This window comes from Thunnus maccoyii, chromosome 2 (genome assembly GCF_910596095.1).
Source record: "Thunnus maccoyii chromosome 2, fThuMac1.1, whole genome shotgun sequence".
In the NCBI taxonomy this organism is placed as follows: domain Eukaryota; kingdom Metazoa; phylum Chordata; class Actinopteri; order Scombriformes; family Scombridae; genus Thunnus; species Thunnus maccoyii.
This window is the reverse complement of record NC_056534.1, coordinates 28,383,409-28,405,765: the sequence shown is the minus strand read 5'-3', so window position 1 is coordinate 28,405,765 and position 22,357 is coordinate 28,383,409. Positions and strand designations below refer to the sequence as shown.

Here is a 22,357-nt window from a genome sequence, read left to right as displayed (position 1 = left end):
TCATATTAAAGTCCCCCTAAACTCAGATATGTTTTGCACATTGTAACCTCACTTAGATGCTCGACCTATACTGTGCAGAATGACGTATGTGCCGAGTTTGACATTAGAAGGCTGATTTCACTCTCATCTTGTTAGGTTTCTTTGTGTTCACCTACAAGCACAATTTTGTGACATCCCAACGTCTTGTTCTGGTAAATTCAAGTAGGGCACATCTTGTTTCAAGTAGTTAAACTTTTCAGATGAGAAATCACATATTCATAGATTCTGTGTTTTTCAATGAGGGAGAATAAATTGTGTTGTGTTTTTGACACTTTTTATAAAACGTCTGCGTGAAATATTTTAGACAGCTTTTAATTCCAGTAAAACATTTTAGTTTTATACAATAAAGACCACTGTGTATTTTGAAGGTGTATATTTTGTAGAAATAAAGTTTATTTTACATACTAAACATCAGACATCATAACATCCTTATATATACAATGCACCAGGCAACATTTAAACTGGAACATGTTGCCATTTAATCAGACAAAACCATTGCTCTTATGCCTTTGGCCACCATGTTGATATCATATTAACAAAAACAGCAAAGTGTTCTACTCTCATGGCTACATTACTTTTCCTATAGTACAGTGACAGTCGCCATTATAAAGTCTCTGGATCAACCATGGCTGTTTTCCTTCGCTGGGACGCCAACATAGTCAACTGTCAAAGAAAAAAAGAAAAGAAATACATGACACAACAGATAAATAACATGAGTATTCATTCAGATTACAAGAGAACAGCACAAAAATGTAATATGTATACACAATATATATATACATTATATGTATACATATCACCATATCCCTACACAGAGCATATATTTAGTCATACCTGTTGTGTAGCAGTGGATGCTCTTTGTTCAGCCTGTGTCAGTCGTCTCTGCAGACGATTAGTCTTCTCTTGATACTCTGCTAGTTGCCTCTCATACTGCACAAACACGCAAATTCAATTTTAATTACATGGAGACGAACATACAAGTCACTGTGCTTAACATGGTGCAATTATCACTATCCATTATCACAGACATACTTTTTTTTGGCTGTTGTTCATAGATGTGGACTCACAGATGTCTGTCAGCTCCCACATTCTCACCATCCTTATTTCACCCTTTTTGTGACTAAATACTTATCATTTATATAAGATATTTTGTTGCCAAATGTTATGATTAAGTCCACAGGATGGACTGCATTGAATTAAACTTTACTCAGATGTCTTGATCATGCTGCTTGATTCCACTTGACTCCTCTTGACACTAATGTACAAGGTTTCCAGTCAAAGTGCCTCTCTGCTTCTTGTCTTTTTGTAGCTGCTTGTCTGAGAACTCAAGGCAACAGGAGGCCTGACATTTGCAGAGGCTAACAGCGGATGAAAAGGCCTGAACAGCAAAGGCCAGCTCCTCCCATCAGGTAGAAGACAGTGTCCTACAGTGCAGGATGAACATCTTAAATTCCTCTTGAGACCAACATTTTGAAAGATTGGTCCTTGTCTCAGCTCACTTCAACGCTACACTCTCTACTACTACAAATCATGGCTGTGTGTGCATGTGTGTGTGTCACACAGACCTCGGCGATGGCGTTGTGGTCAGTTTCCAGTTGTATCTCTAATTCATGTGAACGTTGCTTCTGCCGATTCAGCTCTGCCCTGAAAGGAACATTTAGAAAAAAAAACGTAAAAAAAAAAAAAAAAAGTTTCATTTTCAAGTGATTCAAAATGTTCAATATTTCCAATATATCTCAGTGTAGTACAGCTGTTGCTGAGGGCCAAACAACTTCAAGAAGTCAATTTTTGTTTCATCGGAATCTTAGGTGCTTCACCTCAGCTGTTGCTCAGTCTTTGATCCAGTGTTCGTGATAAAACTGATACAACAAAAAGTATCTGAAGAAGTATTTTTTTCTTATTTAATAAAAATACCATTTGTACTGCACTGAATATTGAATTATGTATCTCATCTTATTTTAAATTGTCTCATATTGGGGATACTAGAGTTGAGTAACTGTTTTTGATACTGGTTATCATTGTACGCTTCATTTTGCAGGGAAGCTCCATTACAGCAGATGAAATTTAGCTGATTATGTTAGAGCAGATAAAAATGTGTTATCATTTATGTTCCCTGCCCGTTTTAAGGATTTGAACTGGTAACCTTTTGGTATCAAATCACATTTCTCAGCTCGTATTACGTATCATTCTGTGCTTTCTTTAGGAATGTTAAAAATCTACCTTCATCTGTTCTTACTTGAGACTTGCGATTTTCGTTTCAAAGGCCTGAACCAGGTTCTTGGCCTCTTCCTTCCAGCGCTGAGTACTTTTCTGCTGTGCTGTGAGGAGGCGCGTCAGATCAGCACTAGAGCTTCGGCTGCTTTCCTCCAACTCCCTCACCCGTGCGTCAAGTCCCTGCTCCTTCAGGCTGTACTCCTGCTCCATCTGCGACACCTGGGGGAGGGCAGAAGAGCGGGGAGGTTGTGTACATAAGGTCAATAGATGAATATTCATACATCTATTGTGATAACTAATTAAAATGCATGCTAAATTATATATCAATATTTTAACCGGTTTATGCGAGCATGACTCGTGTGAGAAACATGTATTTCATTGTCCGTATTTATTTTTTATCTTGTTTTTTTTATCTTCTGCCAACCATTCCACAAACTTCTATGGAAGTTTCTGAATATTTAATTTAGTGATAGATCTCCGATTGTTAATCCAAATGCTTGTTTGGCAAACACATCAGATCAACATGCTGAACAAATACTGCTACCTACTGCTTTCATCTTTTTTTCCCCCCACTTTTCTTACAGGGACATTCATTTTACATATGAAGATTGTTTACTTGTCATGAGGAGTTCTACTCAGCCAGTTGTACAATGCGGCTTTAGAGGAAGCTCTCTCTAGTCTGAGAAAACAAGATGTCTGAAGATGTCATCTCTCATCTAATGTCCTAAGTGGCTTGTTGTTGATTACGACTTTATAACAGAAAGTCTGCGTTACAAACCAGGGGTGAGGAATTTTAAATATGTGGTCTGGGAGGGTCTATCAAAAGAGTTAAAATTTATCAAGTTGCATTGTGGGAATTGTAGTATCTGGGGGTTTTAGAGCTTTACCCTGAGTCTGACTAAGAGTCAATATATTTTGGCCTCTGCTGCATCAATTTTGACTGTGTTGATCTATCTCTCACCAGTTCCCCTACTTCACAGAGGTGCAATACTAAATTACTGGAATAACCCTTTAACAGGCAGTCCACTCCTCTACTTCCTTTCCTTTCTTCATTTCCTCCCTAAATCCTGCCTTCTTCCTGTTTATATCAAGCCCCCAGGAAGAGTGCTGAGCTGTGACGCCAATTTGACATAGTGCCCAAACCGTGTAATTAAAACTTCCAGATCTATCACGTGATGCACACTGGCCCGAAAGCATTTTTTCCCCACATACAATCATTGGAAAAGGAGCGCATGAATAATGGAGAATACATTTTTTTGAGGGCATTGATCCCCACGACATGACTCACTTTAGTATCACAATTTGATCCATTCAGTCCAACAACACTTGGAAAGTCTAGAAAAGCCGCACAATTAAATAATTTTATCTCCATTCAAGTGAGCAGAGAGCCAACCAGAAGTTAGCCGGCTTGGCCAGCGGAGGTCTCTAATGTGCAAGCTCTATGGACCCGACAATCAGGAAGCCTGGCCAACATCCGTGTAATTTCTTTACAGTGGGAATGCGACTTCTTGGCTTTTTGGTTTCAGAGAGCAACTTTCATAGGAATGAGCAGGCCCCGTCTTTGAGTCCAGTATCCGGTTCTTATAATACATCCATGGTTTAAACATAGTCTTTCCTAGCTGACACTTCTTGTAGTGAGAACTTGCAGTATTCCTCCAATTCTCTTCACATCCTTCTTTTTTCTATAAACCATTAAGTTACCTGTTGTTTGGCCTTCTTTTGGACCAGTAGGGTGGCCTTACGCAGCTCATCCATCTCCCTGCGGAGCTGCAGGTTTTCCTGTTGCAGTTGGAGCCGCTCCTCACTGACGCCGACACAGTCGTCCCGGGCTGTAGCCAGAGAGCCCTGCAGCCGCCGTACTTCCTCCTGGCACCGGGACAGCTCTTCACTGTAGCTACAGATAGACGGATGGAAGATGGATGAGAGGAAGGCGAACAAAGTGTTATATTCATGCTGCCATTGTTACTGGCAGAAGATGGAGCCACCTGAAGGAAATAATAGTTAAAAGTTAAAATGACCAAACTATAATGCTATATGTTAACTATTCCACTTACTCCATTTCTATGTTTTTTAGTTTGTTTTGGGTGCTTTGCAGAGTGATGCTCATGTCTTCCTTCATCCTCTCTGCATCTAGACACCTCTGGTGAAGGGCATCAATCTTCCTGAACTCTGGCTCTGCTCTGCCCTCTTTATACACCTAAAGCAAAAAAATTAAGAGCATTGACTGGGATCATTCATAAAACCATATAATCAAATAGTATCGAGCTAGCTTCAGTAGCTTCTTCCACCTTGCGGTTTCATTGAACTTTCAAATGATACCTTCTCCAGTTCTTCCTCTACGGCTTTTCTCTCTCGCAGGGACCTTTCAATCTGAGACTCTTTATCTGCACACTCCTAGAGAGAGACGGAGAGAGAACAAGGAGAGTGAGGAAAGGGAGGGTTCTAGACGGAATAAAAAAAAAAAAAAAAAAAACAGATAAGTAGACAGGTAGAGATTGAAAAAGGATTTAGTGTGATGCTGAAAGGAATTTGTCCTTAGCGGGGTGAGTTCTTACCAGCTGCAGTGCAGACAGCTCCTCGGCCATGCGATGGATTTGAACATTGCACTGCTTACGCACATTATCCACCTGTTAAAGATAAAGTCACACAGTTCTAATATGAGCGGTTACTACTGGGATCATGCAAGTGCAAATGCTTTGCATTTCACTTTCCTTTAGATAGACAGTTACTTTATTAGACAAAAAAGAAGATACTTGAGCTGGTGACTTAACTTCTAAATCACCTCTCTAAGGTTGTGAGATTCTCATGTTGAGCTTTTGGGGAATTAGGTTTTTAAACATGTCAAGGATGCATTTGCCTTTAAGACCTGGGGTACAAGAAAAAGCAGACTGATAAAGCAAATGCCAATCATGTGTGGAATTTCAATAAATGCATAGGGAATTGTAAAATGAATTAAAAGTAGAGTCTAATTTACAAGAATGAAATAAATAATATGATGTCGAGATGCAGATGAACATCTAGTAATAATCTTGTTCTCCAGTGGGATTGACTGCCATGAACAGTCTATTTCAACGATAATCAGGGGTGTCATGATTCTCCAAATCCACAATTCAATTTGATTTTTGATTTAAACATTTTTTTTTCCGCCACTGAGGGCTATGCCATTGTTAGACTATCAAGTCTTGATTTATAAAGATCAACAGGTCATTGGTTTTATGCCCCGACAACTGTCATTTATAGGGATGCACAATATTGGATTTTTTGCCGATATGCAGATATTTCCAACTCACTGTGGCTGATTGCAGATGCCGATACCGATATATGCACATATTTTTTTCCAGATGGCTGAGGAGACTATTATGCATGCAGGCATATATTGGACTAAGTATGATCAAGAAAGACAATAAATGAGGGAAGAATTTAGGAAGACTGGAGTTCAGGAGCTAAGCATTAAAACTTTAATGAACCTGCCAAGTGGGTGGAGCAGTAGACTTTTCATTGAGTTCATTAGAAAGACAGGATTAATGTGTAGGATTTAATCTCTGGTCCACACTCTGGAGCAGAAGGTGGCGGTAATGCTGGTTGCCAACCACCGTTATAAACCAAAAAGATTTTTTTTTTCCAAACAGAGTAGTACATCCTGTCAGCCGAGGTGTTTCCTATCTGTGCAGCCGAACTTATCATCTCCTCGACGGACTGTGTCATCCTGACGGTCATGGTGCTTCCTCCGCAGGCTCCACTTCACTCAGGCTGCCCATCAGACCCGCTGCTTCTTCCCACTTTAACCTGAATAACAAACCGGGGCTCGGTGCTCTGGTTGGATCCACATGGAGAGCTGGGGCTAACGTTAGCTGGGAGGCTAGCAGAGGCTAGCTGGCTGCACTTCCTCTCCGCGCCTCTCATAATCGGCAGAAATGGCCGATGCCGATATTTCATTTTAGAGCTTTTATCGGCTGATACCGATGACGTGCCGATAATATCGTGCATCCCTAGTCATTTACATTTTTCCTCTTTAAAAAGATATATACATACATGATACAAAGACACATGGTATCAAGTGTGATATAACTGCCATACTTTTTGTTGGAATGTAGTACAATAAGGCCATATGGTCAAATTTAAATGAATCTATTTAAAATGTAATCATTTATTTCACCAGTCAATTGGGAACAGACTCTTAAACACAAAGAAAGAAGAGCCACTAGATGGCAGAAGGGTACTTTACAAAAGCTTGAGTTTCTGAAACTAAATATAAGTTTAGGCCAAGTGTTGCACCTTGTAGACAGTCCCTGTACACTCGTCTCACAGCCGGCTGTACATAGAGACCAATGTTATTTGTTCAGCTCGGAGGACGGTTCGTTTAGGTGAAAATTAGGTGAAGGTTGTCTACCTTACTATGGTAGGAAAGGGGTGTCTTTTTTGTTTGTGTTCTAACATTTCACTTATGAGTTATTGATCCGGGAAGTTCGAATCTGTCAATATATTTCCAACTTTACTGAAGTGTGTAGCGTAGCCTACAAACTGTAGTTTTACTCAATGACGCATTCGTTGTTTACACAACTCACAGGAAAGGCAAAATGTTTCCACACTGGTGACTTCAGGGAATCAGTAGGATTTTCTAGTTCTGTTGTTTCTCTGTCATCTCCGACTCCGGCAGTGGCCATGGTGTCCGAAAAGTAATGCAGCTGCAGGCTACTGGTAAACTACGCTGTGTCATCTTTGAAAAGTTGTTGTTTTTTTTTCCTTCAGACGCGCTCAAGAAAATCACCCATCCTACTTTTGATTTAGATCCATTTCGTTTGATTCTAATTTTGATTCTAATTTAGAATTGAAATCGTGACACCCCTAATGATAATAATATACATTTTCATACTCTGCCTATTCGCTAGTTTGGAAAGACAAAGGCAAAGGGCTTAAAAGAAATAAGAGAGGAGAAGTATTATTATATCAATGTGATAGAGAAACCTCTGTGATATTCTTGCTGGAGTGTTCTATGATGTCTGTGACATAAATAATCATAAAACACAAAACTAGTTTAGGTCTAGGGCTATTAAATGTCTCAACTGGTTCATTTACAGTATTTTATTTCTAAAATAGTTTCTTTAACAAATTAAATGCCCTTATTCAGAAATAATACAAGCCTGCAGCATCCTGGTAGTCTAGGGGGTTGATTAACACATTTATAAAAAAGGGAATTCGAAAGAACACTTGACCTCAAAGAGAAAGTTGGCAGTCATAACAATTCTCTCTTTGCCCGGGTGGGAACTGTGTAAAGGAAATGAACCTCAGCTCTGAGTCTGACCAGCAGATAACCCTGGACACACCTCTATTTTGGGAAACTCCACCCCTCAAATATGTCTGAGTGGCACTTAAGTCCTCAGGTAAGTGTGCAGTCTGACCAATGTTAGCAGTTTTGGGATTAACTCTTCATTAAACAAGCTTATCTCAACACTCAATGTGGCTTTAAGTGAAGATGGGGGAGAGAGGAGATTACGCTTCACTTTGGCTGCATTGTTTAACATTAACCTCCAACTCCATGAGAAAATTACCTAGGAGGTAAAAAGGCAAAAGCAAGATAAGGTCCATAGTTTATAGAAAGTCTAACAAATCAACACTTACTCTCTGAAACACCGTCATTTATTGAAATCCAGCCAGTGACTAAGATGACAGCCAGCGCTGCAGTCACACTAGGCTTCATTAAAAGGATTAAACAGTTGAAGGGCTTGATGAAGAAGACCCATTAATAGAGCATTAATCACCATGTCTTTGACTGAGGTAAGGCAGAGGGAAAGAGTAGCTCTTTGCTTTTGGCTTAGTGCATCATGTGTTTAAAAAGAAAAACAGCAGGGCTGAGCAACTGGTACAGCTGAAGGTTGCGCTTCCATGTTTGGCTCATCATACATCAAAAATTCTGCAGTGTCTCAAATTTTTGTGACTTTCTTTTTTTGAGAATTATAGAGTTTGCACCAAATATCTTCACATCATCCAGTGCTTTTAAATAATAGTTTAGTAGAATGAGCTGTGACCTGCCCGATATTTTGTAACTAACGACCAAACAGTTTTTAAAGCCTATTCCAGACAGCTTCTGTCATGGAGTTTTTCAGTGCTGTGTCAACTCCTGCAGGAACACCCCAGCATTTCTTGCTGAGGGAGCCATACAACAAACAACTCCCCACCTCTTTCCTGGTGCGGACTGCAGCATCCTGGATCAACTGTTTGATGGCCTCCTTTGTTTTCTCCAGCTCTTCTGTCTTCTGTTTCTCTCTTAACAGGGCCTGCAGGGAGAGGGTAAAGACAGACACAAGTATGCCTTTCAGATGAGCAAACTTTTATAGTGCTGAAGGGATGTGAGGACATGTCAGTGTTAGTGCAGCTGCACAACACTTTGACTGAGGTAAAGGCCAGTGAAAAAGACTAAAGGAGAAGATGGGGAGTCTGGAGAATCAGGTCTGGACATTTTCCAGAGTTGCCCTTTCACACAAGTAGCACAATATACTCCATTTAGTTTAGGCGAGGGGTGCGGGAGGCAGGATATGAGGCAAAAAGTACGCTGCAGTTGTAACTGAGCGTTTTAAGCTTTTCATCATAAGTAAAACAGCTTTTATTTTACGAGAAATCACAGTCCTCTCTCCCATTAGCGCTGGCTTCAAATGTGTAAAACCAGACATTACACGGGCTTTATAGTAGGGAGCTTGCAGGGTAAAGTCTGTTTAATATCCAGTCTGACTGATTCGGACATTTGCGTTCACACACTGGGTAATGTCCAGAAAATTTCAGGGTTGCAGCGCATGTGTGAAAGGGGATAAAGTTACTGCAGTCACCTGGTCCTTCTGCAGTGCAGCCTCCTCAGCCACCTGAACACTCTCTCGGACTTTGGCCAGGGCTTCATACTTCTCCTCTTCCAGGGTAGTGCAACGCGCCTGGAGTTCCCCAACCTTTCTCTCCCACACAGTTTGCTCTCTGCGAACTGCCTCCGCCTCCTGAGATGCAGCTTTTAATCTAGCAATGGAGAAAAGTAGTGAGAACCAGCAGCAGGTGGAAACACTGGGAGCTGATATTAAATTCAAAGGCTTCCCCAAAGAAGAGTGCTTCTTCTTGGTTGGTTAATTCTGTTGAACTTCCTGTGGATCGTTACAACCACAACTTACCTACATACAACTATAAAGGTTTTTCAAATCAAATTGAAAAACTGAATATGATCGTGTCTACTGTCTCATTCATAAAACATGCTGAAATTCTCAAGATTTCACCAAGAATGTATCAAATTTTCTCACCTTTTCAGTCTTGAATTCACATCTCAGATTTAAATCGTACTGCATACGTTTCATAAATGACTGAAATGCTTGACAAGGTGAGAAGAGGGATGGAAAAGGGGTTTGCGGGTGAAGCAGCAGTTTATCATGTGCTGACCTGGCCTCTAGCTGACTCAAGGCTGACTGAAGCTGCTGGAGTCGTCTGTCTGCTGCCTCCTCTCGACCCTGAGCCTCTGCCACATCTTCCTCCTAAATAAATACACACAAATGGCCTTCAGAGCAGGGTCGCAAGGAACCATGTCATTACAGTAATTGTTTTCTTAATTTATTCACTTTTTAAAAAAAATTTAATCCATTAATTTCTTTTAATGGATTTATCTTTTGAAATTTATGACAAGTTCATGAGCCCAAAGTAATACCTTAAAATCGATCACTTACTTCCACCAACAGGGAAAAAACAAAATGAAACATTCATGGCAAGAAAAACTTGCTTTTGAGAATCTATAACCATCAAATATCTAGCATTTCATTCAATAAATGTCTTGATTATCAATCATCATTATTCAACCAGTTCTCTACTACTTTCATCACTTCTATTCTATTGATTTTTTTTTTTTTCTCCCTCACCCGTCTCTGTATCTGGTCCTGCACATTCTGCAGAAGTTTGGTCATCTCATCCACTTTGGCTGTGGCCATCCTTAGCTCAGCTTTGGCCTGCCTACACCAGGACACAAAGAGAAAACAGTCTATGCATGGCATTATTTGGTGATAACAATTCCCCTGAAAGTCAAAGGTTTACATTTTAGATAATAACTACAATAAATATCTAAAAGCAACACCCATCTGGAACAGCGCAATGTAGAAGTGGTCATGCACGCTGCACTTTTTCCACCTGATTGGGGTTGTAAACTCTTCCGCACCAAAGTAATTTCTCATCCCATAATCCATTACAAGTAATTCATGGATTAAATGAAAATAAGTAAAGATTCATCTGTAATGATAATTATTAATCATTTTCTTCAATTTCAGAAAGACAAAACAGAAGTAACTGTTTTTGGAGCCAAGGAAGAACAATTAGTCTGTCTTCAGTCAGTCTACTGTCACCTGAAGAATATATTAAGAATTAAAGATGTATCTTCAGTAGACTCGACGACTGTAACAGTGTCTCAAGCATCTTAAATCTTTAATAACTATTTTTAATTGTATTTAAATGTCTTTTTATGATGCCTTTCTTTTGCATTTTGTCTTAATGGTGAACGTATCATGTAAAGCACTTTGTATTGCCTTGTTGTTGAAATGTGCTATACAAATAAACTTGCTTTGCCTTACGTTACCCATTTCTGGGCACAAGCTTGAATTATCTGTGCTGGTGCTGTGAAAGTAATTTAATAAAAGGTTATCATTCATATATCTTTCATTTTAATATCTTCTATTGTTTTCTGTATTGTCTCATGCCCTTGAAGACAGCTGGGTTGCAACATGAAGCCTGGCATATCTATCGGACACTTGTAAACAGGTTATTTGTGTCACTCGATGCCTGGTCCACGCACCAACCTGCTGTGTCTATCTATACCTTAACCTACTGCCTTAGAAACTGTGTGGACATAAATGGAGATGTTTTGTTGTTTATTCCTGAAGCTTGATAACACACCTGTGTATAATGTATGCCTGTGAAGACATCCTACCTATAGACTAGTCAACCTCTGAACCATGATCCTATTTGAAATCTGTCTACTGACCTTCGCGGTCGACTGTAGATATTTTTGCTTGCGTACAGAGGTACTTAAGAACTGGGTGAGTGCCCAGCTGGTAGAGAGAAACAGGGATCTTAGGAAGTGGCATTGGTATGTTTTCTCTCTCTCAGAAATATAATGCATTGTACTTCTGATTGTATTTTTGATTACATTATTATTATTATTATCTAAACCTGCTATTGCTCTTTTTGTGTGTTTCTTAAGTGAAAAGTCTGTTTTCCACAATAGTGCAACCTGTTGTCTTGTATGTGACTTCACAGGACACAGGACATATCTTTTCAACTGATGTTCAAACACAAGAAAATTGTTGGCAAAGGGATACAAGTAATGTCAGCTTAGACATACCTGGCGTTCTAACGGTAAATCGCATAACACGTTTACGGAGCAATACTTCTGCTGGCAGCCATTTTGAATCTACACCGCATGTAGTTACCTGTGCTGGCTGTGTAGCTCCTCCATCTCCGTGCTCTGCTCTGTCATCGTCTTCAGGAACTGCTGGTTTGTCTGTGTGTGGCAAGACAGACAAGACTTCCATTTGTGTGGCATGATTCCAAACAAAGACCTCAAACTTTATATCTAAACTAACCTTCTCCTACAACTTCTTTCTTAAAAACTTTCTGTCCTATTTAGAGCAAATGTTAAGGAGCCTCTGTCTGTCACTCACTGCTACAAAGTCAAGCGCTCTCACATACAGAGACTGAAAGAGGCTGCTTGTATGAAAAGTCAGAGAGGTGAAAGCCCAAGGCTTGCCCTCTCATTAAAAATGCATCAGAGGGATATAGTGTTACTCTCTCCTCACACACTGTATTGTGTACAAAGTAAGCACCAGTAATGCATGTGTGTGTGCATGCATGGGTTTTTGTTGGAATAAATATATTCTGTAAACATACTGTACGCCTTAACCTCCAAGTAAGGTTGAGCGTCTGTCAGGTAACTGTCTCTGTAAATAAAACTGTCTAAACAGTTTAATGCTGAGTGTTTTTAATGCACGACCGTAGGTGTTTGAGTAAGTGTGTGTGTGTGTGAGAGAGAGAGAAAGAAAGAGAGCGGCTAGAGTGTAACAGTATGTGCTGGAAATAGCTAAGGTAGTTAGAGGATTACCAAGCGAGTTGACAGTCCATTATACAGCCAAGACAGTTCTGGCTGACTACCAGAGTGATTTAGAATCCGTTTCACTTAGTTACAAGATTAATTATTAGAGCAGAGTTCATTTCAGAGAAGCAGGAGCATTTCGATCCCATGGCTAATTAGGAGGCAATAATTTAACACACTTTTAATTAACCGTCACTTACCGATTCCAGTTTCTGATTGGCCACTTGGAGTTTGTGCGTGTGTTGCTGGAACTGAACAAGCTGATCCTATGAAGGGAAAAAAAAGGGGGCATTCAATAAAAGTTAAATGCTCGTAATTACCTCATGCTTTCACCAAGCATTAACTGAGGCCAAACTGCTCTAATTAACCTAATTTCTATGATAATGGCTCCATCTAGTGGTGGAGAGCTGTGCACGCTAACGTGGGAACACTACACCTTGAGCTGCTGTCTTTGAGCATCGTGGATCTGTCCATCAGAGATGGTCTTCTGATAGACCTGCTGGAGACGGTCCAGCTCCTGTGCTGCTGTCTGCCACAGCTCCATGGCCTGCACCCGTTCCTACATAAATACACACGAGAATACACACAGACACTGATGCACACTCAGCGAGGCATTTATGCATGTTTTACAAAATTGTGGCTTCCTTACTAGAAGTTAGATGACAGTAACAACACTAATCTTCTCTGTGTATTCAGTAAAGAGGCTGGTCCAGGACTTATTTCACCCGGAGTAGGACAAACACCGGCAGCAAGGAAAACAGTTTGACTAAATCAAGGACAAATAATGCCTTACAACAGCTCCAAAATTGCCTATTTCGGTGTTAGCTAGCAAGCGAGTCACCACTAAATAAAAAATAATCTGGGTTTTGTTCAGAGTTATTAAAAAGTGTGTAAAGGTGGCAACTCTATTATAGGGGCAGTGCTGTGTAGAGCCACTGGGACCAGCTGTTGTTGTCAGTTAATAGCTCCAATGCAAGAGCTAATTACTCAATGACCCATTATGTCATGTTTTCTATTACTGCACGTGTAAAATGTACAGTATACAACATGTAAATATAACAGTTTAAAACTTGTTTGAAAGGACCTTTGACAACGTTCAGCTGGTTGTTTCCCCCTCCATTTAAGCTTTGTGTTAAGACAAATTAAAGACACCTTGGAACAATCACTTTACTGAATGCACAGAGATCAAAATGTATATTGATCCTTTCATATAACTCCAAGTAAGATAGCAAACAAGCACACTCATCACAATGTCCTTCAGATTATACCAAGGACACTGTGCAACAAATACTAATCACAGTATAGACACATGATTGTAACTACAGGTTTCATCTATGTAGCTTTAGACATCACATATGGGCATGTGCAGACCTGTTCAGACAGCTGGACCTGTTCTTGAAGGTTTCTAATGACTGCTTCCTCCTCCAATGTGCTTCCCTCCACTCCTGAAGCCACCGGCATGGCATGAAGCTGCCTTTCCACAGACTCCCTTAGCTCTGCGTGCAGTCTGCAACATATTTAAAGCTATAATATGCAACTATTCTGCATTAAAATGTCTAAAAACAACTAGATCTATGTTATATATTTGTTGAGTTGTGTACTTACATTATCCCAAATGTTTCCAACAATTTTCAAACCCAGAGAAATCTGTAATTTTAATCAAGGTAACGGTCCATTTCATTTGGTCGCCCATCAATGGCGTCATACCCCCTCTACCAAAGAGTACACACATACAAGATAGTATGTTGGTGTTGTGGTTGCCTGCCAAAAACTGTCATAAATTGACTTTTATTCAGTTTTAAGCCACATTTTATGATAAACTTTTTTAGATCTTGGCCATTTTTAACTATATCTTTTAACCATATGAAGGATTTTAGTCATCGGACGTCTGGATCTTAAGTTATCAGAGAAACAAGCTGAGCAAACGTTAGCAGCAGCTCAGCTAGCAGCCCCTCCCGACGTCATCTTTCCGCCGAACAGCATCAGAGAAACAGCGATTTTTAACATGAAACTGCTTTACTAACTGTTTTTACAGTCTTATTCACCATGTACGTTTGTTTTGGAGAGAAGGAGACCTCTGTGGATAATTCAGCTCACAATAAAAACCTGCTGAACGTCGGTATCTTAAGTTATCAGAGAAACAAGCAAACGTTAGCAGCAGCTCAGCTCGCAACTGCTACCGGACATCCTGTGTCCACCGAACAGCATTTGAGAAACACTGATTTTTAATGTGAAACTGCTTTATTCAGTGTTTTTACCTGTTTTAATCACCGCGTCTGTTTGTTTTGGAGAGGAGGACACCTCTGTGGATAATTCGGCTCCTGGTAAAAACATCCTAAATGATGAACACTGAAGTAATCCTAACCAGGAGAAGCTGGTTGTTTTACAATGAAGACAACAACTCCCATGATCCCACACTACTTCACATCATCATCATCACACTCTGTCTTTTGTTTTGAGACCCCTAGCAGCATGAATCACATATTGTGTGTTTAAAGGTTAATTCATATTTTAAAATTTTTTGGGGGGAAATTACTGATAGTTTTAGATTTAAAACAAAATATCACAACCTCAATTACACTCAAACACATTTTGCTCATCTGTATTTTTAAATAGTACAGATGCCTTGATTACCAACCAAACTAACATTACTACTGTACTTTTACAACCCATTCTAACCTTTATTTCTGGTGACATACCAATACAATCAGAGTCACTCTATGTATTATAATTCAAGTTAGAAAACAAATTAGAATCTGATATTCTGCAGTAACATCTTGATGTGATAAATGTTTGCTTGTGTCTCCTATTGTGTAACCACTTTCTATATGTTGGCACCAGAAGAATTTGTTTACCTTTCATTCTCCTTGACAAGCCTCTCCAACTTCACTTTGACTTCTGTCATCGACACCTGTTGATTTGAACAAGTAGATCAACACTGGGTGTTATTAATTAGTTAAGATATGCTTATACATTTTCTGGCACATTTGAAAAGTAACTAAAAATGTATACAGGGCAAGTTTTCTTTAGAAGAAGCCAATATGAATATGTTTTCAAAAACAAACTCGGATCAAGAGATCCAGTATTCCTCACTTATCTTTTAAAGCCTTAGACTTTCTACTACTCAATTTAGCATTTTTGTGTGCTTCATTGTTCAGAATATGTTGTGTTTTTCACCTGGTATTTCTGCAGTTGTTCAGTCATTTCATCCATGTGCCGATCATACTCAGCTATCAGAGGAGCCATTATACTGTAATGCAGATGAATAATAATGTCACTTGCGCTTCGGGGCAATCACATCAACAAGAATGTGTTGACTGTCATGTAAGAATGGCTTGCAAATCTTGAGTGATTCTGGTGTGTCTCTAAAATGTGTCAAGGAATTAGCAGGAGACACACAGACTTTTGTTGTGCCTAACCTTCTATCAGAGAACCAGGGAGCAGGAGACTCTGCCCGTCTTGCCTCCTCAACCTGATGAACATAAGGCATGCAGAATGAGAGGGTAAACATTAAGGGCCCAGTAGTAGTAGTTAATCTTCACTAAATACTTCGGTAACAAAACAAAATACAGATGGAAGGGTTACAAGGAAAAGAGCTTTCACCATGAATGATATGTTGTATGTCTTGTTGAATAATTTTCTGACAAAGCCAACCACATTGTTTACTGAAGATACCAAATAATGAGCCTGAATAATTTTAGCTGAGTTAAATCTTTGTAAGTTTATAATGGTTTATGATGATGCCTTTGTACCTGGGATGATGTGGATTGAGCGCGGTGTCCATATTGATATTGGCTGAGAGCCGAATTTAACCTGTGGACTTGAAACACATACACACACTGTCAAGCATATACACTCATGATGCTCCACTATTCAGAGTTAACAGGTTTTTAGTTTTGAAATGGACTGTTTTGAAATTGCAAATTTTCACAAATGGGCTTTTAAATAGTCCCACTCACCAATTAGGTATAGTTAAAGCAGAAAAATACCAAACTGATGTTGTTTTGAGTATTTATTTTCTCAGCCTGTAAGTGCTCTGAATTAGTTGAATTTGTAATGCCAAGTCAAATCTATTAACTGATTCAAAGATTCTTGATAAGTATTGGCCATGTTGTTAGCCTATTTATTGATGTCATTGTAATTCATTTATCAGGGAAGGTGAATTCATAGCTAATCTATACCACATGATCTACATTACAGTGTTTTCGTGTAAGTACATAACATAGTCATGATGGAGCAAACATGGCCCTGTTTACACCTGGTGGTGTGTAGTTTCGTAGTTCCGTGTCCTATAAATGTCATATGGTCATGGTGGATTATCTGGACTTCAAAGTCTGTTATTACTCCCCATCTGGATACTTGTGCAAGTTTAAACCTTCCTCGAACAACTGTGATAGACATGAAAACCAGCTGGTGCTAAACTCCTTGGTCCGCCCTTACCTTGATCACGCAGAAACTCAACCTCTGCCTCCATGCTGCAGGTGTGCTCTAGATGGAAGCAAAACAATTTACGTTGGCAGGTAAAAAAAAAAAAAAAAAACTACCTAAACATTAACATTAAAATAGAGTCATATACAATCGGTGACCGTTAACGTTACACTAGTAATATTTACAGTTGATTTCAAGGCACCGTTTCAGTGTAGGATCTTCCAAAAATACATGCCTTCAGGTAACGGCATTACAAAGCTGCAACAAACATTTCACTGTACGGAGAGCTACCAGCTAGCTTAGCGTTGCCTGTGGTTACCCTGCGGGCAGCTAACATTAATTAAGCTAACTATACCTTTTCATCTGTTAAACTAATAGCTAACGTACAACACAAAACGTATTTAGTTAGAGGTGACACTTACGAGTTATATAAGTGTCTTGTGTGACGCGTTTTTCTTTAAAATATTAATACACAAGTGTTTTGGTTTTACTTTATATTCGGTTCCGCCGTCCGTTTTGAAGCAAACAAATAACAACCAATGACAGTACAGAAGCGCACCGCTGAAGTTGTCCGGTCTGTACAAGAGAGTGATCAAAGAGAAGGTTCCGCTCTGTGTAACGGGGAAGAAGCCTCAGTCGGATATATTCTGAAGGCTGTGTTAATATAAACTATTAATTTTTAAAATTTTCAGTTTGGGTTACGAACGATTTTTGTGGAAAGAGATTATGCTTTCACCAAAGGCGGCTTGTCTGGTTTGTTAGAAAGTAGCAAACGTATTTGTTCGATTGCTCTTGGCTTAATTGGTCATTTGTTTGTTAATAAAATGTGATTTTGGTTATGTTTCTGAAAGTTTCTGTTGTAAAATAACGTCTACGTGGTAGTTTGTTTCTATAAGTCCAGAATTGGAGTCGGGACTAATCATAAAGTAAGTTCATTTTCCTGTTTTCTCTATCAGGAAGTCAGTTTTACTATCTTGATAAGTTATTGAGTAACTGATTTTGACATCAACCTAACATGATAACAAACTGCTTGAAGAGCGAACCGCTGAGTATATTAGGACATGACAGGCTCAGCTGCAGCATAGTGAGTATTTCAGCCAGTGAGTCTTTGACAACATGGGGTTAGCTCGTGGACTACAGTTTATGACACTCATCTACATCCTGCTATGCTGTGTATCTCTGTAAGTTTGCAATTCAGTGATGCACCGTGTCACTATGGTCACATTGCAGATTCTCATCCTGGTTGACTTTTTCTTCCAGTCCTAATACGCAGATGGAGTTTGTGATCCAGCACACTTGGGATAGCGACCCTGTGAATCATGACCCTATCAGGATTGTTTTCTCTCCCGGTGAAGGAGGGCTGAAGATGCAGGTGTTTGGTCCCTTCTTCAATGACCCAGCAGCCCCTCCAGGACCCCCTGGCCAGCCCTTCCCTGGACTCTGGGATTATGAGGGTGGGTAAGAAAAGTAGGAGCACAGACCCAGAGTAGTATTTCATTAAACAGCTATTCTCACATGCAAATAGTAGCCTATATCTGTAGCAAGAGCATTTAGGGATTTGTTGACAAATTCATTAAGAATGTCTGTAAGTAAAGTGAAATGTTTAGATGGAATGTGATATGAAGTCAAATTAGCAAATGGAATAACTAAAAGTAGCTACATTTTTAAAACCCTTTTAGAAACTATTCTACCAGTTTATTTGGAAATTAATACAAATTTCAATCCGTGCCAATCAATCTTTTTTTTTATTTATTTATTTTTTTTAAATGCATGGCTTAATTAATAGTTATATTAATAGTTAATGGAAATATTAGTTTTGTTATTGAGTGTTAGAGGAGAAGATTGATACCAATCTCATATGTCTGTTAAATATGAAGCTACAGCCAGCAACCAGTTAGCTTAGATTAGTGCAAAGACTGAGAGCAGTGGGAAATTGCTAGCCTGCCTTTGTTGAAAGGTTAAAAAAAAATCCACCTACCAGCACCTCTAAAGCTGGGTAATTAATATGTTGTATATTGTTTGTTTAATATGTACAAAAAACATGGTATAAAAACAAGTTGCATTTTCCCCCTCTTTTCAGTCTTTATGGTAATCTAACTGTTTTTTAGCTTTGATTAGCTTCATATTGAATGGACAAATAAGAGTGGTGTTGATACTCTCATCTAACTCTTGGCAATAAATGAAAAGGTGTATTTCCCAAAATGTCCTTTCACTGATTATAGTAAGCCAAACACTGACTCAGACTCCTTAGTGTTGCTTCAAACAGAACATGATGAACCTCACAAAGGTTGTGTTTATGGCCTATTTTAACAGATTGCACTATATTGTACAGGTGTTGCTTTTATGGTTTCCACCCAGAGTTGTTGTACTTCTCATCACATTGTAATTCCAGTCACGATTCAGGGATTTAGTCAGAAAGATGCTGTTTTAGGCCACTCTACAAGCTGAGATAAAATTATGAGTATAGTCCAATGAGGATGGAGAGACTTGGGACTAGTTCTGTTTATGAGGCCATAATAGTAATTGCATTATCATTATTATGGTGACACAGCAATTAAACCCTGTAATGAGGCTGAGTAATAACAATCCCATCTAATTGACCTTAAGTAAGTTCGATTTCCAGTTAATGAGCCCCACATATTTTGGCCTCATTAATGTTACTTATTAGATTGGAAACCAACCCCATTATCATCTAGGTAGATAATGAGCACGCTGTTAGGTTAGTGGGTGTGCTTGTATCTTGTTTGAATGTTTATACTGTATATCTGTTATTTTTACATATTATTGTTAAACTGTAACTTAAAATACATTATTCAAATTATTCAATTATTTTCTTTTCTGATGAGGTTAATCACACCACTTAAGCAGTATGTTAATGTCAGATTAAAATTGTTTTTCTTTTTTTCTTCATCTCCTCAGTTGCGGAGTCCTTCTTCCTTGATAGTACTACTGAAAATTACCTAGAGGTGGAGGTTTGTCCGTAAGTACACAGCTAAGCTGTTATAACATCCATGTCTATTACCATAGACATCCTCAATACAAACAAGTAAAGGCACAGCACAACGATGAGACATCTTCTCCATGTTTTCATTTTAGACATGGACAGCACCTGATATTATTGCTGTCTGGAGTCGGCCAAGCATTCCAGGTGGGCAGACATCAAGGGAGTTATTGAAGGGGACAGCGATACGTTGTGTTTGGAATTGTAAGTATTTCATTTGTCTTGATTTCTGTCTCCAGCAACAACTGCCCATGGTGTTTGGCGCCACAATCACAGGGGACAAGTGGATGGGTGAGGCTCTCATCCCCTGGTCGTACTTCCCTCCCAATGTCAACAAGATGAACTCTTATGCCATCCACGGCTCTGGAGAGAACCGTACATATGAGGCTCTCTACCCCATCCCCAAAGAGGAGATAGTGGAAGGGCAAAAACCCAACTTGTGAGTATACTGTGTCCTATGAGTACAGTTGTTTGAGGTCACATAGCTCATATACAAAAACATTATTCATAGCAAAACATTGTTTGGTTTTAAAGGGATACTCCAGCAATTAGATAGTGCACTTACATAAAGTTTAGGGACTTGTTTAAGATTTAAGAAAGAATGGTCAAAATCAAAGCAGCAGAAATATCCTGACTTTTAGTAGCATGGATCAAGCTCCAAAAACACTGTATCCTACAATACCCACAATGCAACTCCACAGTATCTTTACTTAGACCCTCTCTCTCTGCCCATGTATTTTAAAATCCACATCCCAGTTCGTAACATAGACTTTCTGTTATAAATTTGAAGTCTCAAGCCCCAAACAAGATAACCATGATGACATCATCAGGATTATGAGTTACTTTCTCAGACTTTAGAAACCTCCCTTCATAGCCACACAAGATATTTTTCAACAGTTTATACAGGCTGAGTACTAATCCTCATGTTGAGTAAACTGATCTTTATGTGTAGAATCAGTGGAGTGCCCCTTTTAATGTTTTTTTTTGTACATTTTTTGCATCCAGATTTATGAGCATTATTATAAGTGTGAAAGTTTATGCATCTTATTTTAAATTCTCTCTCTGTCCCTTAGCCACCGCCTGGAGTATTTCCAAAATTTCCGCCTGCAAAGCATCATGGGAGAAGGTTGGGTCCAGCCAGAGTCTGATTTGTGGAAGGGAAAGCCGTGAGCTTTTCAAAAACACTCCCTTTTGTCTGTCTCTCTCTTGCATACACAGACACACACACACACATACATGAACACACATACACCATGGCTGCAGGGTTATAGTACAAACACTCATTGACAGAGAACAAAGGGCAATCAATCTTTATTAGTTAATGATGTGAAATGATATGACAAGGAATATGTTATCAGCTTGTCAGTGCGCATTAGCCTTCACACACATCCATGGAAGCACGCAGACACACACACACACACACACACACACATCACAAGGTATTGGACGTCGCCTTAAATTGCCTCGGCAGTGTGTGACCTAGAGCGGTTACACTGTGCATGGTGGCAACGAATGCTCACTTTGACATTCAGCTTCTGTGTAGCCTGTGCATTTCACTTCAGTGAGATAAACCACAGCAGGTTCTGTGATTCTTTGCCCTGACTGCCAGGACACACACACACACACACACACACACACACACACACACACACACACACACAAACACACAAACGATCATACACACACCACTGAAGTGAAAAATCTGTTCTCCAGAGATACGTGCCAGAGCTTTTGATGTAGTGCTCTATTGTAATTAGATCCTTTTGCAATCATTCCAATCCCTTTGTCATTTCCTTTTACAATTAAATGTGTCAATATATTGATTACATAGTGCTGATGAAGTGTTTTTGTAATTTTTTTTCCTATGTGACTGTTTGGCAAATGTCAATTTAATTTGATTTCTGATGTATGATCATGTTTCAGTGCCATGTCTGTCTATTAAAGCAATGCTTTCTGAAATGTGCTTTTCCTTGCTAAAAGTCAGATGAGAAGATTGATATAACTCTTATTTCTGTTGGGAAATACTGTATGTAGTTAGAGACGGTTAGCTTAACTTAGCTTAGCATAAAGACTGGAAATGGGGAAGCAGTTAGCCTGGATTAGTCCAAATGTAACAAAATTTAATAAATATAAATAACATGTTATATCTCATTTGGGAAATCTGTCCCCTTATAATGCCAAATAGTTGTATGATATGGATTCTTCATGGCAAATAAATTGAAATAAAGTAGGTCAAAAGCTACTTGGAATATTGAATTGGCTCATCCTGAGTTTGTCCCCCCTCATATAGGATATCAAAGTCCTCCTCGCTGGCTTTTCCACCTACTTTTGAAAGCTGAGATCACAGGCCCTCTGATCCCCAACATACACAGGAGCGCACACACACAATGACTGGGGACTCACAAATCTCTGTCTTCTTTCCATGACACTGTGAGTCTTTCCCCCCTTGCCCTCGCTACAGCCCCTTGTGGAGCCCGTGTATTTATCAGAGGTTCCTCTCAGATCACTGGCTGGCAAATCGCTTCTCTCCGACCAGGAGACGGGGGGCCGATTGATTTTCATGTTGGATGTGTTGC

The 22,357-nt window shown here is 39.4% G+C and overlaps 2 protein-coding genes across 10 annotated transcripts; one reads left to right on the top strand and one right to left on the bottom strand.

Moving 5' to 3' along the window:
• Positions 1-410: 410 nt before the first annotated feature.
• On the bottom strand, positions 411-17,310 carry sclt1 (sodium channel and clathrin linker 1). 4 transcript variants are annotated; one of them, XM_042436154.1, is made up of 22 exons: positions 17,272-17,310; positions 16,793-16,840; positions 16,105-16,172; positions 15,772-15,824; positions 15,530-15,602; positions 15,208-15,263; positions 13,724-13,859; positions 12,789-12,911; positions 12,553-12,618; positions 11,694-11,764; positions 10,134-10,224; positions 9,664-9,755; positions 9,075-9,252; positions 8,430-8,528; positions 4,809-4,880; positions 4,573-4,647; positions 4,308-4,450; positions 3,955-4,147; positions 2,276-2,472; positions 1,605-1,683; positions 874-969; positions 411-702 (listed from the first exon to the last, which is right to left on the bottom strand). In XM_042436154.1, the coding sequence occupies exons 2-22, from the start codon at positions 16,824-16,826 to the stop codon at positions 643-645; spliced, it is 2,055 nt and encodes a 684-aa protein (XP_042292088.1). In that variant the 5' UTR covers positions 16,827-16,840; positions 17,272-17,310; the 3' UTR covers positions 411-642. The 4 variants fall into 4 exon arrangements, with proteins under 4 accessions (XP_042292088.1, XP_042292080.1, XP_042292094.1 ...); XM_042436146.1 differs by having other exon boundaries at positions 17,203-17,303; XM_042436160.1 differs by lacking the exon at positions 17,272-17,310 and adding an exon at positions 16,966-16,984.
• On the top strand, positions 16,790-21,740 carry c2h4orf33 (chromosome 2 C4orf33 homolog). 6 transcript variants are annotated; one of them, XM_042436211.1, is made up of 6 exons: positions 16,790-16,872; positions 18,041-18,234; positions 19,700-19,760; positions 19,877-19,928; positions 20,021-20,220; positions 20,855-21,740. In XM_042436211.1, exons 2-6 carry the CDS (start codon positions 18,054-18,056, stop codon positions 20,949-20,951), a joined length of 591 nt encoding a protein of 196 aa, XP_042292145.1. In that variant the 5' UTR covers positions 16,790-16,872; positions 18,041-18,053; the 3' UTR covers positions 20,952-21,740. The 6 variants fall into 6 exon arrangements, with proteins under 6 accessions (XP_042292145.1, XP_042292132.1, XP_042292153.1 ...); XM_042436198.1 differs by lacking the exon at positions 16,790-16,872 and adding an exon at positions 17,385-17,533 and having other exon boundaries at positions 18,054-18,234; XM_042436219.1 differs by lacking the exon at positions 16,790-16,872 and adding an exon at positions 17,386-17,706 and having other exon boundaries at positions 18,054-18,234.
• The last annotated feature ends 617 nt before the right edge of the window (positions 21,741-22,357 follow it).